The sequence below is a fragment of the Phacochoerus africanus genome, chromosome 13 (assembly GCF_016906955.1).
Source record: "Phacochoerus africanus isolate WHEZ1 chromosome 13, ROS_Pafr_v1, whole genome shotgun sequence".
Lineage (NCBI taxonomy): Eukaryota > Metazoa > Chordata > Mammalia > Artiodactyla > Suidae > Phacochoerus > Phacochoerus africanus.
In genome coordinates, this window is record NC_062556.1 from 77,796,932 (window position 1) to 77,813,469 (window position 16,538).

Consider the following 16,538-nt stretch of genomic DNA (forward strand, 5'->3'; position numbering starts at 1 on the left):
GCACCGTTCTGCACGGAACATAAACCAGTCTTACCACCATTTGTGAGACATGTTTGCAACAAAAATACAACCGCAGGCCAAGGCCACAGTGAGCCCACTTTCAGGGACAGGTTTACCGCTCAGTTACGCTGAAGAAAAATTAAGACGCGTGAGGACCCTTGGAAGCAAACTAGACACCTAGGGAACTGGGCCGCGGTGCTTCACTTAACGTTCTGTGCCAGTGAATGATAGATACACTGGCACAAAAACACAGTATGAAAGGTGTGAGGTCTTGATCTGGTTGGTTATCGGCAACTGGATGGGAAAACTCTTCTTCATCAATCTTTTCATCCAGTTGCCGTCACTAAACTCACCTTGAGAAACAGAATCAGAAACCAAGCCCTCAAAGAGAAAAGCAGAGCACGCGGGCTCTGCCTCCAGTAGCTGGAGGCCCGTCCGCCCCACTGAGGGCCAGGCTGCCCGGGCGTCTCAGCCCCTGCGGCCTCCCCACCCGGCCCCAGAGCGTCTGCGGGGTGCGTGGCAGCCTTGCCAGGGCTCACAGAAGTCCGGAGCTGGGCCCGCCAGAGCAGCCAGACCCCTGTCTCCAGGAAGGGTCACGGCCGGACAGACTGAACAGCGCCTCCGACAGCAGGGGTCGGGGACGAGAGGGCCTGGGGTTCGCAGACACGCACCTGGTAGAAGTGCGTCAGGATACGCAGCTGGGAGCACATCTTAGGGATAGATTCCTGGAACTCCTGCACCCGCCTCTTCTCCTGCTCTTCCTCGGCAGCGGTCACTCCCCACTGGCCCTGCAGGGTCAGGAGGAACAGTCACCATTCACATGGGAGGCAGGTGCGGGAGGGGCCACGCTGGACGCCGGGGTGGGGGGGGGGGTACGGGTCTCACGCCCTGTGTGCTGCTGGAAACTTCTCTGACGCCAAATGGTTCTCCGGCTTACTTTCATCAATGAATAACGTACCTGGAAATGTTTCGTGTCTGTACACGCACACACACAACCCCCTCGTCGCTTTTAACGACGTGCGTAGTTTGAAGATTCACGTTCGTTAACACCTAACAATTTAGATGGTTTGTCACAAGCTCCCCAATCTTGTGCTATCACAAAATGCTGTACGAAACAGCGTGTGCCTTCCTGTCATTTGTACCTGTTTTGACAGACAAGGTCCCTCAAAGTGGAAGCAGCCAGTGCAAAGCGCTGCACCCTTAAGCCTCGCGCTAACGCGCCACGTGAACGGGAACGCGGCATCCCGCTGCCCCGCGGCGCGTGGCCTGCAGGACCGTCCCCACCACGGCCGGATCCGACCCCGTGCTGTCGGCAGCCCAGGCTGGGACGAGCAGGGGAGCCCATCAGCTGACACTCTAAGTTACACGCACAGACCCCTGCAACCCCTGCCTTCCCGGATACACCTCGGTCCTGTGGAACTGGGCTTTTAACGCGGTGAGATGCTCCCACCCGGGTTTTCTGTAACCGTTTTCCCATCAACATTCATCAGCCACCTCAGGTGACAGGTATTTCCGCCCTTGGCATCAAGGTCATGATGTTGCTGAGCGGCATCCGGCTGGAGGAGCTCGCGGGGCGCCCGCGCTCAGGGCCCGGGAGCACTTCCGGCGCCGTCCCCGGGTCCTTTCCAGGGGGCGCAGGCGTGAATGAGCACCCACACTTCTTGTCCGCGTGGTCCGCTTAGAGCCTGCTCTCTGTGCTGGGCCGATGCTGACAATCTCTAGAAAACCCCTGGCCGCCTTCCGGGCGCGGGCTGTTCTCGGAAGGGAGCCAGGCCGCAGGCGGTGCTCCCTCGCTTCCCGGGTGCGGCTGCGCCCACGACCTCACAGGCGACGTAGCAGCTCGTCCCCCACGCGGTGCCCGCGTCCTTCCCCGCCTCCTCCAGGCCACACGGCTGCCCTCCCCACGCCCGCAGCGCCATCCAGCTGGGGACTGGCCTTCTCGCCGCTCGTACTGTCAGCACGAGGGTTGTGCATTTTCACAACCACGTCTTCGGGCCTCCGTGTCTGAGGCGCTGGTCCCCCTACAGTGGTCACCCACATTGCCACAACCGCGTCAACCGGGCCCCGCGCGGTCAGGTCCCCAGTGTGACACTCACTCTCTGTCACAAGCTGACCCTGCCTCTTTGTGAACCCCTGGCCCTCAAGAGAAACCTGGCTTCCTTTGAAGAATTCCACTGCCTCGGCCTCTGTCCCTCCTCTGTCCCAGTCATCCCTGCCACCCCAGAGCCTCCCAACCAGCTGGCCTGGACGCGCCCCCGGTCCCTCAGTAACGGGCGAGCGGGCCGCGCACCAGAGAAGTCCCCTTCGACACGGCGGGTGGGTGGAGCCTGGTCACCTCCATCGTGGGACAGATGTGTCGCCGTACTTCTGCTCACTTGAAGGCACTCATGCTTCGCCCCACGGCCTGAGCCATTTCTGATGAGCCAGGAGTGTGTATCTGCTGCAGCGGGTACCTTTAAAACCAGACCTCACACAGCGGCTCGTGTGTGTCCCGTCACTCAGTCGGCACCAACCACGGGGCTGAGCCGCGGTGTCCTCCACCCTGCTGGTCTCTCCCACCTGCGCCTTTTTTTCTTGCTTTTTAGGGCTGCACCCGCGGCATATGGACGTTCCCGGGCTAGGAGTTGAATCAGAGCTGCAGCTGCCGGCCTGCACCACCGCTCACAGCAACACCAGACTGGAGCCATGTCTGCGACCTACACGGCATTGCTGGATCCTTAACCCGCGGAGCGAGGCCAGGGATTGAGCCCACACTGCACTCACTGCTGCTGTGCCACGACGGGAGCCCCGCCTGCGCCTTTCAATGTGCATGTGCCTGCTGGACTTGCTCGGTCACCTCGGAAACTGTCTTGTGATGCTGGGTTTTAAAAGGCGAGGAAATTAGAAAGCTTGTGTTGCTTCCTCTCTCTTTTCCCAACTTTCCTCCTTTTTAAAAAAAAGTTTTAAACACTCTACTGCAGCACAGGACACATGCAAGAGCACGCAGCCCGGGAGCCCCCGCCCAAGGCAGCCTGGCTCTGAGCAGGCCTCCCACGGCCTCCACCCCCAACAGGCGCCGGGCCAGGGCTCCGAACACAGCGGCTGCGCCAGCTCCTCCAGCGGCGGGCAGCGCAGGGCTTGGCTTCACATCCTCGCCCACACCCGCCCTTGTCTGTTTGGAGAGTTTTCTGCGGGGTGGGGTGTGTATCGCGGGGGCTGCGGTCTCCGTTCACCTGACGACACAAGCCCGAGGCCTGTCTCCAGTGGGGCGTCTTTCTGACTCACACGCCGGCCAGCGGTCACTCAGGCCTCACGAGCACCTCCTCCCGGGCTCCAGGCTGGCGTCCTCCCTCCTGAGGTGTGTCTGATAAACGGACTTTACCAACTGCGACCAACGGTTCCTCTCAGGTGCTTCTGTGATCACGCCTCGCGCCCTGAGAGCTTGGGCTGTCCTGTCTCCTTCCGAAAGCTCGAGTGCTGGACTCTGCCCGCCCAGCTGTGTGTGTGTGTGTGTGTGTGTGTGTGCGTGTGTGTGTGTGTGTGTGTGGGTGTGTGTGTGTGTGTGGGTGCGTGTGCGTGTGGCTGAGGCAGGGTCAAGACCTTCACGAGCCTCCGAGAGGTCAAGTCACCAAAGGCACAGAGCCAGCGGCAAAGGCTTCCCCGGGCCAGGCCAGGAGGCTCCAAGGGCATCGCCCACCCTCGCATCTTGAGTCACGGACCCCTGAAGACACAGCAAGCACTCCACGCGGCGTGAGCCCCGCGGATTAGTGACCCCCAACACGGACCGTGTGGGGATGCTCAAGATACCCCTGTTCAAGAGGCAGTTACTGAAAGATCTGTGCCACCTCCAAGAATAAGCATCTTGAGGAGTTCCCATCATGGCTCAGTGGTTAACGAACCCGACTAGGAACCATGAGGTTGCGGGTTCGATCCCTGGCCTTGCTCAGTGGGTTAAGGATCCGGCGTTGCCGTGAGCTGTGGTGTAGGTCACAGACATGGCTCGGATCCCACGTTGCTGTGGCTCTGGTGTAGGCCAGTGGCTAGAGCTCCGATTAGACCCTTAGCCTGGGAACCTCCATATGCCATGGGAGCGGCCCTAGAAAAAAAGCAAAAAGACAAAAAAAAAAAAAAAAGCAGCATCAGCATCTTGAACAAGCAAGCCGTTGCCGCTACATATCAGATATAACAAATCCCACAGAGAGAGAAACTCATTCAATAAGTCTTCGTCCTCCAAGGTCACAAAGGACATAACCCGTCCCCACACGTAGACGTGTGTCTGCCAGCTGCAGAGAGAGCCCTGCGGCTCAGGGCACCACCCAGCCGAGACAGCAGCACAGCCGGGCACCTCGGCGCCCCCTGAGCAGAGCAGCCAGGAGGCCTGCTTCCCCGTGAGCAGAGCCTTTGATGGGGACACGCCCTGCAAAGCAGCCCCACTGGCTCAGGACCCCGGGCAGAGGCGACCACAGCCGCAGCCTCAGGAGCGCTCCAGCAGAGGCGTTGCGGCCGCACTGCAGGTACTGCGGCGACAGTTCTTTATCTGAACCGACACGCTCGCCAGCTCCCACACCACACGCACCTCAGCTTCACGCTGCTTCTTCTTCTCCTCAAACTGCAGGCGTCGTTGCAGCTCCTCCAGGGCGGCCCTGTAAATGGCATCCTGAGTATTCTGCAGCTCGATGATCTGATCGAACACAGCTCGGAGCTGGTTTAAAAGCGCCTGACGAGAGAAGACAAGTGTTTTCTTTTAAGGGAAAAAAAAAAAAAAAACGTTTGGAGCCCCAACACGCTCGTTACAAAGTTTTTCAAATAAAATATGGAAGTTGGTGAAAAGACAGCGCAAACAAGCCATGGGCGCCCACTCCGGAGGTGCTCCGCAGCTGCGGGCGGGTCCCTATCCGACCCCAAGCCGGGTCCCAGAGCAGCCCGCAGCTCCCCTAACTCCACAGCCTGGCCGAGCCCTGCTGGCCGGCCGGCCTGCTCAGATATGTCCCCTGGTGAAGGGACAGTGACACTGGGCTCAGCTCCCGTTTACTAAGCTGAAGCAGCACGTTAATGGCTGAGCTAAGGCTGACTCTCAAGTGAGGCAAAACTGAAATTACGCCTTGCCAGATGCCTTCCCGAACAACCTAATTCAAGAGGACACAGCTACTCCCAAACGAGCAAGGCACGCTCTCCCCACGGAGCACCCGGCCACGCGGAGCTGCTCCCTGAGGCGGCCGGGCTCAGCAAGCAGCGCGCACGCCCAGCACCGCCTGCTCCTGGAGGTCTTGGTCGTAACAAAAACGCAAAACAACAAATGGGCACATGCTCATTTTTTGTTTTTAATAAGGATTTACTTCCTCTAATTTCTTTCTTTATTGTAGTCAAATAAAAAGGTACTGTTTTTTGCAGCATCCTTTCCCCTCTGGGGTGGGTGATTCAGGGCTGTTTACTTCAAGCTGAGGGTGCCGTGTGGCTGTTCCCAGCAGGCTGTCCCCACGGGGCCACTGCAGAAGTGCCTTCTGTGCTGACATTGCTTTGCAGCAATTTACGGAGTGACTCAGAATCTTCCTCAACAACGCACAAACAAAAGTTACAAACACACACACACACACCTGCCACAACCTCCAACTTCAAAGTTACGTGTATCGAATGGCTTGTTTCTCTTACTACATGACAAAATAAAGATGCTTAAGTCATCAATAACAGATGGCTTTGTTTTATATATTGGGCTTCCTCAACAAAAAACCTCCACTGATTCTTTTAAACAAATCATCAAAGTGAAAGGAAAACTGTCAGCAAAGAGGTCATTTCAGAAAAGCTCGCTGAGCCTTCGGCAAACAGCTCCCACCACGAATTCAGCTGGGACCACCTCAGGTGTAAACGCCCTGCTATCCCAAGAAGAGGCTGTCACGGTGACAAGGTGTGTGCCCGATGCTCTTCGCACCCACAGAAACCCTTGGCGGCAGGGGAGGCGGCCACTGCGCTTGTGGACATGCAACCGCCGTGGTTGGGGCCGGGGCACCTGCCCCCCTCACCCAGATTAGCCTCGGCGCAGGTGCAACCCACGGCGGTGCACGGCTTCTGAAAAGCACTCAGTCTAACAATGGCAAGCCGCCCTGCGAAACACCCAGAATGACTGAATCATGTACCAACAGCAGCAGAAGCTCGCCCCAGGCGCGGAGACGGACGGCTGACCACCAGCCCCAGTTCGCGCTCCACAATCGGGGCAGAGTGAGTGGGAATCGCGCCTTCCGACCAGGAGAACACGGGCCAAGAGGGGCAGAGACACGAGGGGCAGCCGGGCCTGGAGCCCCTGCTGCCACATGGACCCTGTCCCTGTGCCCCGTAGCTGGGCTGAACATAACCTGCCGCCAGCAGTCACCTCGGAGGAGCCACGTACGATGTTGGCCTGAGACGGACCAGGTCTAGTGACAGAGGCCTCGAGACAAGTCCCTCGTGACCGTCAGAGTTTCCAGTCCCGCCTGCGCCACCGTCTCACGATGTGCCCACCACACGTGCCTACCACTCTCTACACAGAAGCGCCTCTGACCGGGCGCGTCTACACGGAAGCACCCACGAAGGCAAATTCTTCATGGTGCAACTGGCAGATCGAAACACCAGTTTCCCAGCCACGGGTGGCAACCGGATATGCTGAAGGATCAGATGAAACGAAAGCCCTGGCGCAGCGCGGGGCCCCAGGAGGCCCTGGGAGGGAGCGGGCTTCGGCGGGAAGAGGCCTCCCCAGGCCTGACGGCACACACGTGACATCAGACACGCATGTGAAACTCGTCTCCGCTTCACGTTTGTCTCAAGGAAGGCAAAGCGCCCTGGTCCCCCAGGCCTCTGAACAAGACGCAGCTCGGGAGGACCCGCCACGCGGATCATACGCGGATCATGCAGCTTTCGGCCCCGGGCCACAGGAAGGAGGCCGCGGCCAAGGGGGCCGAGCGAGAGGGACACGCACACTGGCCGGGCAAGAGCGTGTGGCCCAGGCTCCGGAGGCTGGTCCCCGTGCCGCCTGGCGAGTTTATGTGGGTCAGATATCCCCCGCCCCAGCAGCACACGGGGAAGGGACCACAACCCGTGGTGGGGAGGTGGGCGCAGTAACCGCAGCCCGCGCGTCCCACGCCTGGTCAAGGGCGTCCTTGGCTCGGCACGACCACACCGCGCAGTCCTGATGCGACATCAGACCACTGGTCAGACACCCGCCCGCCGCGTATGCACGTCCCAGGAAGCCAAGGACAGAGCCCCGGGGCGCGTGCCTCACCCGGGAGTCGCTGTCCAGCAGGCAGCGGGAGATGACAGTGCCCAGGAAGGCCTCGTGCGCGGCGATGATGTGGTCCAGGTCCTGTGCCCGCTGCACTCTGTTCCACAGCTCGTCCCAGGAGCACTCGAGCACCTGCGGACACAAGCAGACCAGCGAGGTGGCGCCGAGCCGGGCAGCGCCCTCCGCGGGACGCGCCACCTCCCCACGCCCGGGCGGTGAGGCCGTACCTCGAAGGTCACGTAATACTGCATCTGGTGGATGAAATGGACCATCTCGGATGCCAGGATGTGGCAGTGGTGCAGCACCCCGGAGAACTCTGCAAGAGAACCGGCTGTCACAGGCCGACCACGGACGCTGCCCCAGCACGGCGCCGTCCCAGCCACCTGCACCTGCCGCGCAACAAGCCACCACTCGCTTCAACTCCTGAGCCCTTCAAGCAGGAAGCAGCTTCCCCAGCAATTTCTGCGCAATGTAAACAAGGATGCAGCTACCTCATCGTGTAGGGGTGTATTACTGTACAGAATAAGAGGATCTAAAACGAAACAGCGTAAAACAAAAGAACTGGGTGTGAAAATTAACTAGGAAATTTTTGTTTTATACTAAGTATGCAGTATCTTGAATAAATATCAGCTCCATTTTACGGTTTCTTTACAATCAGTCGGTCTGCACGCTGTGCATGAAGCATTTACTATTTCCTCGCTCTCTAGAGACAAAAATGACATTTCCTTAAGGACCAAATGTGACCTTGTCGCTTGAGAAACATGACCTTGGAGGGGAAGCAGGGCGCAGACTCTGCTTCTATTCTTTACGAGACCATAAACCCACCAAAGGCTTGAAGGTCTCACCACAGAGCAGCCGTTCTCTGCCCGGACTTTTCGCTTTTGTAGGAAGACTCCACTGGGCTGTTTAAGGAACGCAGGGCCCGCGAGGGTTCCGTCGGGAACGGGCCCCTCAGAGGAGTGACTACAAGCGGACTTAGCACGGGTCAGACGTGACATATTTCACTGCGGCTCCGAGGGCCTTTAAACCGCCTGCTGCTGTGAGAAGTCCTTCCCGACCCTTCCTCAAAGAGGAGGGACAAAGTGAGAGACACGAACGGGTGTGACAGGGCCGGGACGCCGAATGCCTTCCGCAAGGCGAGCCCCAAGGGACGCTGCCGGACGCTGCCTGGCCTAGCCCCCGCCCCCCGGGCCCCGGCCCCGCCCCGGCCCCCGCCCCCGGGCCCGGCCCCGCCCCCGCCCCCAGGCCCCGCCCCAGGCCCCGCCCCCGCCCCGCCCCCGGGCCCCACCCCCCGGCCCCCCGGGCCCGCCCCCCGGCCCCGGGGCTCACCGGGCATGCTCCTCAGGAGCCGGGCGTTGCACATGTGCCCCTTGCGGATGTCCGTGAGGATGTACTCCACCCGCTTGGCCCGCCACAGGAAGTTGAAGGCTCTCAGGTAGTGGCTCATACACTCCCGGGTGAACACCTGCGGGCAGAGAACACCAGCCGCTTCGTCGCCAAGGCCCCTGTGACGCGACGGCCCTCCCAGGGCAGGGCTCGAGCTCTTCGTCGCAACAAAAAGCCGGAGAACACACAGCCAGCCCCGAGGAGCTCCGAGGCGCCTGGGAGCAGCCAGCGCGTCCCTCTGGGAAGAACCACCACACGACAGCTGCCTCGGCACCCGTGTCGGTGGCGCGTCAGGCAAACAAGCCCACGGGACAGGAGGGAGATGGTTTTACACGAGACGGCAGATGCAGAGAGAGGCCTGGCGTGTCACCGCTAGAGAACGGCGCCGGGGGCTTTTAAACCCAGCCCAGGCCTAGCCTCCAACCTGGCGCCCCCTCGCAGTGTATGTGCTGTGCGTCCTAGCCCGGCCCCCACGCGGGGTCACGGGAGGTGGCCCGAGCGGCTGCCCTCTGGAAAGAGGCTGCACCTGCTGCCAAGTTTCACACCCAGGCTGAGCCCTGGGGGCGGTCCAGGCCCACCTCCCTCCCTCGTACAGCAGCCAAGTCCCGGAATAAAAACACCGGAGGCACGGTTCGACGGGAGCGGCAGGTCCACGCGCGCCGTCTTCTGGCCCAAGTCCATCCCGCGCACACAGGCGACGGGGGCCTTCTGTGCCTTTCCGCAGGGACGAGGGAGCTCAGCCGGGGCACATCCACCCTGCCTGCAGCTCCGGGTAGAGACGCGGCCGCACGGCTGCCAGGCTTCACCATGCGGCACGGGGAGCTCCGCCCGGGGTCAAGGGCTTGGCGCTGCCCTACCGCCTTTTCTAAATGACCCTTCTGGGCTGCCCCTTGGCCTCCAGGTCAGAGGTCACAGTGCAGCCTGTGTGCAACCCGCCTAACTCGCCTCCTTTCTCATCCTGGCACCACTGCCCAGCTGGGAGGACCCAGGGGCGATCGGCGCTAAGTGACGGCCCCACGGCCCTGGCCGGCGGCGGGAAGCTGCTCAGAGGGGCTCCCGAACCAAATACACGTGTTCTGGGGACGACCCTTTTGCGCTCCTGCCCATGGCCCATGCTCCGAACATTCTCGCGGTCGGGGCCGTGAAGGGCCCTAGCCCGCACGACGCCACACAGGGCGCTTCGCTGGACATACAGCGTCCTCCAGGGCCCTCTGACCGCCCAGCTCCCGGAGCACATCCATGGCCTGGGGCGCAGGAATCCAGTGTGAGGGCGCTTCCCGAGAACTAGGAGCTGCGGGGCGTTCCAGGCGCCGCGCTCACACAGCAAACAGCCTCTCAGCTCGTCACGCGCCGCGGGACAAAGCGCACAGGGACACACGGCCAACAGGACAGACATCGAACAAGAAAAGACAAATGTGGACGTGACCCAAAACGGAACCTGAGGGCAGTCGTGCATTTAAATCTGGGAGCCTTGATCCAGGAAAATCTCAACACTGGCAAAATCTAACAGCACAGCAGGGGCCCAGGGCGACAGCAGGAGAGCGCAGCTTGGGCGACACCCTCCCGCGGGAGGCCGCGACGGCCAGGCACGCAGACGCTGCAAGACCCGCTAAGGAGACCTTTCAGAGCCAAACGACGCTACTTAAATGCCGAACCACGTCTGTACCACCTAAATACTAAAATATGTTTCCAAGAATGAAAAACTGCATGTCCTTCTTCAATATTTCAGATAAGAAAACGACCGAAATGAATTTAAAGAGGTATCCTGGTGAAGGAGAGTCACTCAAGTCTGCATAAGGCAAAACGGAGCACCGGAGAGGGCACTTCAACCGCAGACACACACGCATGGCTCTGCTGCTCCGCCTCCAACCACCTGGCACCCGTTCGAGGAAACGGCGCTGTGCTCCAAGCGCGGCACAAGCACTGCGACCAACGGTACCGCGCTCTTCCCTCGGTGCAGACGAGTACAAATGTCGGGTCTCGTCTGAGTAGTAAAAGCACGGCTCCCTAAAACACACTTCATAGTTCCTCTCAAATGATCCCGACTTCACCGCTGGAGACTAAGGTAATGGAACAAAATGAATAAGCCACTTGCTGAGGACGCGCTGAAACCTAGGACAGGACGAAGGGTACTTTCGAGAATTCTCAAACACCAGAGCATCCCGGTGCTCAGGGGCGGCGGTTTAAGACACACACGCGCAGTTCTGGCGGGAGGACCCCTTCGGTGGGGTCCCAGATTCGGTGACCCTCTCTCTAAGTCCTTAGAGAAGAAAGCAGTTCTAACACGACGGGACGCCCGGCGGTCTACACGGCTGCGCTCTACACGGCCACGAGATGCCCAGCAGGTCTTACCGTTGCAATGGGGCCATCGACGTGGTAGTCCAGGCTGAAGACATCCCAGCCAGTGTCACCCGGAGAGACCTAGGAGCAAAAACAGACAAACCCCTGCAGGCCTTCCGGCCAGAGTCACACTTACTGCCGCTGGACGCGCCAAATCCTCAAAGAGCCCAGATCGGAAAAGCCACTCGGCCGCACTGAGCACGAGCCGCATGAGCTGCGTGAGGGCGAGGACAGGGCCCTCCCACCCGCTCCTGTCCCACATCCCCGCACGACGACGGGCACGGCAGGTGCTCTGCGGGCTCTCAGGAGTGGGGGCTTATTTCTGAATGAGGACTCTAAAGTCCCCTTTTTCTAAAAATGACAAAAACCCACTGCCTTATATATTCCTAATCCTTAAAAGTAAACATTTTTAAAACCCACAGGTTCTGCTAAGGTGCCTGATCACAACGAAGCTCCCTGTACAGTGAGATACTAAAAAAGCCCTCTTCTACCAAACTGAAACGGAGACACTATTCGTGCTAAAGGCCCATCGTGCCCGCGCCCGCACTGTTGCCTTCAGCGGCAGCTGTGGTCACTGGGTGCTCACGAGGGCCTCGCCCTGGGACCAGAGCCGCGTGTCCTCGGTCCGCAGCCCTGTGCGTCCGTCTGTCAGGTGAGCGCCTGGAGGCGCAGGGGCCTGTCTGGGCAGGGACTCAAACGCGGGGTGTCCAGGGCCTCCCCCAGACCAGACCAGCGGAGCCTAAGTCACGAGCCTACGAGAGCGAGACACCGCAGACCCCTCTCTCGGGTGGACTCAGCGGCGGTACCTCCAGCAGCCGGACGTCCAGCCTTTTGAGGATTTCAGGGCTGTCAAACTGGGCGTTGGTGGCTCGGACAGCCGTTTCAAGGATACCCGTCAGGTTGTGTTGATACAAAGTCGTCGCTGGACGGACAAGTTCTGGTCTAAATTTTTGTAAAAACAAAAGACAGTGTTACTTGAATTATCAATGAACTTTGTAAAAACGTAAAATCATAAAGATCAAGTTACAAAAACTAAGAAGTTAACCAACACGGTAACAAAAGTCTCACAGATGAACTAATCAATTGATCATCAAATATTTGGGGGAGTAAAACCTTCCTTTAAAATCTAAAATTAATTTTTATTCAACTTAAAAGTACGTGGGAGTTCCCCTGTGGCTCAGCAGTAACGAACCCAACTAGTGTCCACGAGGAAGCCCATTCGACGCCTGGCCTCGCTCAGTGGGTTAAGGATGCAGCGTTGCCGTGAGCTGGGGTGGAGGTCTCAGACTCAGCTCGGACCCCATGTGGCTGTGGCTCTGGTGTAGGCCAGAAGTCGCAGCTCCAATCTGACCCCTAGCCTGGGAGCTTCCGTGTGCCGCAGGTGCGGCCCTAAAGAGCAAAATAAGATAAAATGTAAAAAAAAAAATACCTAACTGCACCACACACGTTAACAGATCGAGTCTGCCAACTCAAAGCTGGCCCAGGCAGCCGGAACTGTGCCATTTCCACGCGGCCCCAACGGGAGGAGAGAACCGTATCAGGTCAAAACGACTGGCGTGTGGACGTCAGCGTCTAAAGGCTGAAAACGACCGCCTTGCCAGCGAGCCTTTCAGCTTTACCAAGTGTGCGCTATCATTCCCGTGACCGAGCGCTGAGGGAATCGAGACCACAGCCCTCATCCCAGGAGCAGAGAAACTGCCAAATGCAGCCTTCAGGGCAGAAAAACGCTGCGCGGCAACAGGTCAAAAAGGGCCCAGGACATCAGTGCCACGCAAATGAGCCCGAGGGAGCTAGAGACAGCATCCCCCCAAGACGAGAAACGCCAAACGCCTCTCTGAGAGAGAAACTCTGCGTGTAAGGAGCTCTGTCAGCGCCCCCCTGAGGCAGACACAGCTAAGCCAGCTCAATGCCCCGGTCCTCTGAACGCTCAAGACACGCCTGCTCACCTCCGCCTGCACACCTGCTGCTGCAGAGCCACACGCGGGCTCCCTCCGCAGCCCTGCGTGCCACCTGAAGGACACGGCCCCCAACACGCAGCACCCCCCCGCATCCAAAGGCACAGACTCGGCCCAGCGCCCGACTGCCCGGCGAGCCCCTTCCTCGCCCGAGCCTCAGCGAGAATAAGCACAAGGCCCCCGTTTAGCAGCTCGGACGCTCTCTCACGAGCTGAGTCATCAGACAAGGTTCCCCACGAGCACGCGGCAGGGCAGTCACCGCTCTGCGTGCCCCCAAACTAGACCATCTTCCATACTGAAGGCTGACTCGTGGCTGGGGTGGGACCCCCGGCGCTTACAGGCCTGAGAGGGGTTCTCGGAGCGGAGGCCCCACGCGGGCAGCACGGCCTTCGGCCGGGCCTGGAGAACACGCTCCCCGCTCCGCCCAGACCTCGGGAGCCGGGCTCTGGGGGGCCAGCAGTCCAGGTCCACGAGCCCGAGAGGGGTCCCAATGCGTGGAGTGTGGGGACCTCCAGGCTTCACGCGGGCCTGACTGAGGTGTCCTACAGGGACCGCCAGAGAGTCCTGGCTCCACGGCCGCGTGCGCCTGGAGCCCAGGGCGCCGCCCGAGGGCCTGTCCCGGTGGGCTGGGGACACGCGCGCGCCCTGGAGCCACAGAAAGCACCGCAGCATCTGCTCGGAGGCGGGGGGGGGGGGGGGGGGGGAGGGTTCGGTTTTCTGCAGAAATGACATAAACTAAAACACGGAAGAGAAAGTTCTAAAACATATGTTTTATTCTTCAGAGCTTTTCAAACTGCAGCTAAGCTCCCTGTGACCACGCCCGAGCCCCTCGCACACCTCTGTCCGCCCAAAGCCCCAGGGGAAGAAACCCAAAACAGCAGAACTAAAAGGACTTCAGGTGACGACGTGACAGTTTTCTCTCTTCAGACTTTATCTTACCGATGTTCTATAGAGATTCAACAGATCCCCTCTAATGCCATTTGTTCTCTTCGAGAAAGACCGTGAGACCCCGGATGGTACTGAAACCTACGGCACATTCACCAGAAGCCCGCCCCTTACTTGAGCAGGTCCATCAGGTGCCTGATGAAGTCCCCTTGGCCGAGAAGCAGGTACCGCCGCATGGCCTGCATGTGGTCCAGCAAGCTGTACTTTTTATTGAGAACATCCAGGAGGTACTTGCTGGTCTCAAAATAAGCCGCATCAATTTTCCCCTGAAATGCATTTTCCAAGTCTGTGAATAAATCTGCAGCTGTAAAGAACAAAAGGGAAGAGCACACGTACATCTGTAATTCGTATTTCCCCGGGAGAAGCCAGCTCAAGGCTCGCTCGCAGAGCTGGTCCCCACGCACCGCACCGCCGGCATCAAGGGCGTGGTCAGGAGGGCGAGGTCAAGGCCGAGCCCGTGCTCTGCGCACCCAGAGCGCCTCGTCTCTCCCCACCAGGCGGGATGCGCCGCTCGCTCCTCTCCTCGTACACACTCTCCGTCCCGAGAGCAGGAGCTCAGGACATGCAGCACCTGCCCGACAGCCTCGGCGCCTACACACGAGAAACCTGGACGAGCAGAGGACAATGGAGCCGAGACTGGAAAGCTGCCCCGCCCCATCAGTCAGCCACGCACAGAACACAGAAGTCACCGAGGATGGGGCGGGCGGCAGAGGGGCCGTTGGGGGCGGCTTTAGTAAGGCCGGGGAAACCACAGAAGGGCCCACGCAGACAGCAGTCGAGCGCAGCATTCTGACTTCACAGAGGCTGTGACTCCGTGCTGATTTCTAGGCAAGCCCCGAGCTCATCAGCAAGTCTCCATTTCCTCACTTTGCCATGGTCACCGCATCACGAAAAGTGACACAAGTCACCAAGGAGAGTGAAAGAGCTGCACGCAGTCCCACACGGACTGTCAACGCTATACAGTAAAGTGTACAAAGTGACAGATGTCTCACATGTGTCACACGGTGTGTTAAGGTATCCGGATAATAATTCCGAACATCTGTCAATCTTACTGAACAAAAAATACTTCAAGCAGTACACATGTCACCGCCACCGCCACGGTCACATCATCACTGTCACGTCATCACTGTCACGTCATCACTGTCACGTCATCACTCACGTCATCATTGTCGTCACCACCGTCACCATCACCTCCGTCACATCATCACCGTCGTCACCATCACTGTCACCACCACTTCACCGTCACATCATCACTGGCGTCACCGCTGCCACCGTCACCATCACCGTCACCTCCGTCACGTCCTCACTGTCCTCACCATCACTGTCACCGCCACCGTCACCATCACATCATCACTGTCACGTCATCACTGTCACGTCATCACTGTCACCATCACCGTCACTGTCACGTCATCACTCACGTCATCATTGTCGTCACCACCGTCACCACCACCGTCACATCACCATCACCACCGTCACATCATCACCGTCGTCACCATCACTGTCACCACCACTTCACCGTCACCGTCACATCATCACTGGCGTCACCGCCGCCACCACCCCCATCATACCATCCTGGGGTGATTCTGCAGACTTGGTCACAGCTATCATCTTTGCAGTGGGCGTCTGGTCATGACAGACCTGGTGCAGGAAGTTTATCGATTTTCCTATCAAAAGGACCTTAAAAAAAGGAAAATATCCTAGGGTTACCTTTATACAAAATTAAAACGATCAAGCACCCAAGTCCTACAAATCCTAAGCAGCAACTGTGTCTACTGATTAGAGACCAAACAGCAAGAACACGTGCGATAGAACCGAGTCAATTCCGCACAGCGTGGCTACGAGCAGTTGTCGCCACGTCGCTGTGGGCAATGGGAACGCCCTTCGCCTCTGGAAGCAACTCTCAAAGGCAACCAAACGCGGACCTGCGGGCAGGCCCGGGACCCGCCTACCTTCCTGCACTGGTCCATGGTCATGAACGAGGGGATCATGGGCTTCCGCAGGGCGTACTTGTCGTGCCACAGCCGGTCCGCCTTGACCGCCGGGTCCGATGCCACGAAAAACTGACCACAGGAGAGAGGACCGTTAGGAAGGGATATTTACGGGAACTCCCGTCACGGCTCGGCGATAAAGGAATCCACCTAGGAAGCATGAGGTTGCGGGTTCGGTCCCTGGCCTCGCTCCGCGGGTTAAGGATCCGGCGTTGCTGTGACTGTGCTGTAGTCGCAGACGCGGCTCAGCTCGGATCTGGAGTTGCTGGGGCTCTGGTGTAGGCAGGTGGCTACAGCTCCCATTAGACCCCGAGCCTGGGAACCTCCATATGCTGCGGGTATGGCCTTAGAGAAAGGCAAAAAAAGGGGGGGGGGGGATATTTACGGCAAGGCAGGAGCTGACAGCAGCGTCCGAGAGCAAGTAACTCCGGAAGGTAAAACCCTCCAGCCAGAGGGGACTCTGCGTTTACGCCGCACAGCTGGTTCCAGAGGCATTTTGGACAGGTCGCTCTCAAGTGGAACCACATATTCCGCACTTTTTAGAACCGAAATAAAATGAAATTAAGCTAAGCTCCTCCCGGAAGACACCCGGTCGTCCCTACTGTCACCGTCCCGGCCTCTGCCGCGCACAGCTCCAGCAGCCTAACCCCAGCGGCCGCCCTGACCTCAGGACCAGCAGGCTCCGGGGCTGTGCCA

The 16,538-nt window shown here is 59.1% G+C and overlaps 1 protein-coding gene across 1 annotated transcript in view; it reads right to left on the reverse strand.

Annotated features, from left to right (window-relative positions):
* TUBGCP3 (tubulin gamma complex associated protein 3) overlaps positions 1–16,538 on the reverse strand; it is a 43,456-nt gene that overhangs the window by 2,455 nt on the left and 24,463 nt on the right. Inside the window, exons 12-21 of the mRNA XM_047755741.1 lie at positions 15,804–15,914; positions 15,423–15,531; positions 13,969–14,158; positions 11,761–11,896; positions 10,967–11,035; positions 8,558–8,693; positions 7,456–7,544; positions 7,229–7,360; positions 4,556–4,696; positions 672–788 (exon numbers count right to left, since the gene is read on the reverse strand). Coding sequence (XP_047611697.1) covers positions 672–788; positions 4,556–4,696; positions 7,229–7,360; positions 7,456–7,544; positions 8,558–8,693; positions 10,967–11,035; positions 11,761–11,896; positions 13,969–14,158; positions 15,423–15,531; positions 15,804–15,914 — 1,230 coding nt within the window. The remainder of the gene's footprint in view (positions 1–671; positions 789–4,555; positions 4,697–7,228; positions 7,361–7,455; positions 7,545–8,557; positions 8,694–10,966; positions 11,036–11,760; positions 11,897–13,968; positions 14,159–15,422; positions 15,532–15,803; positions 15,915–16,538) is intronic.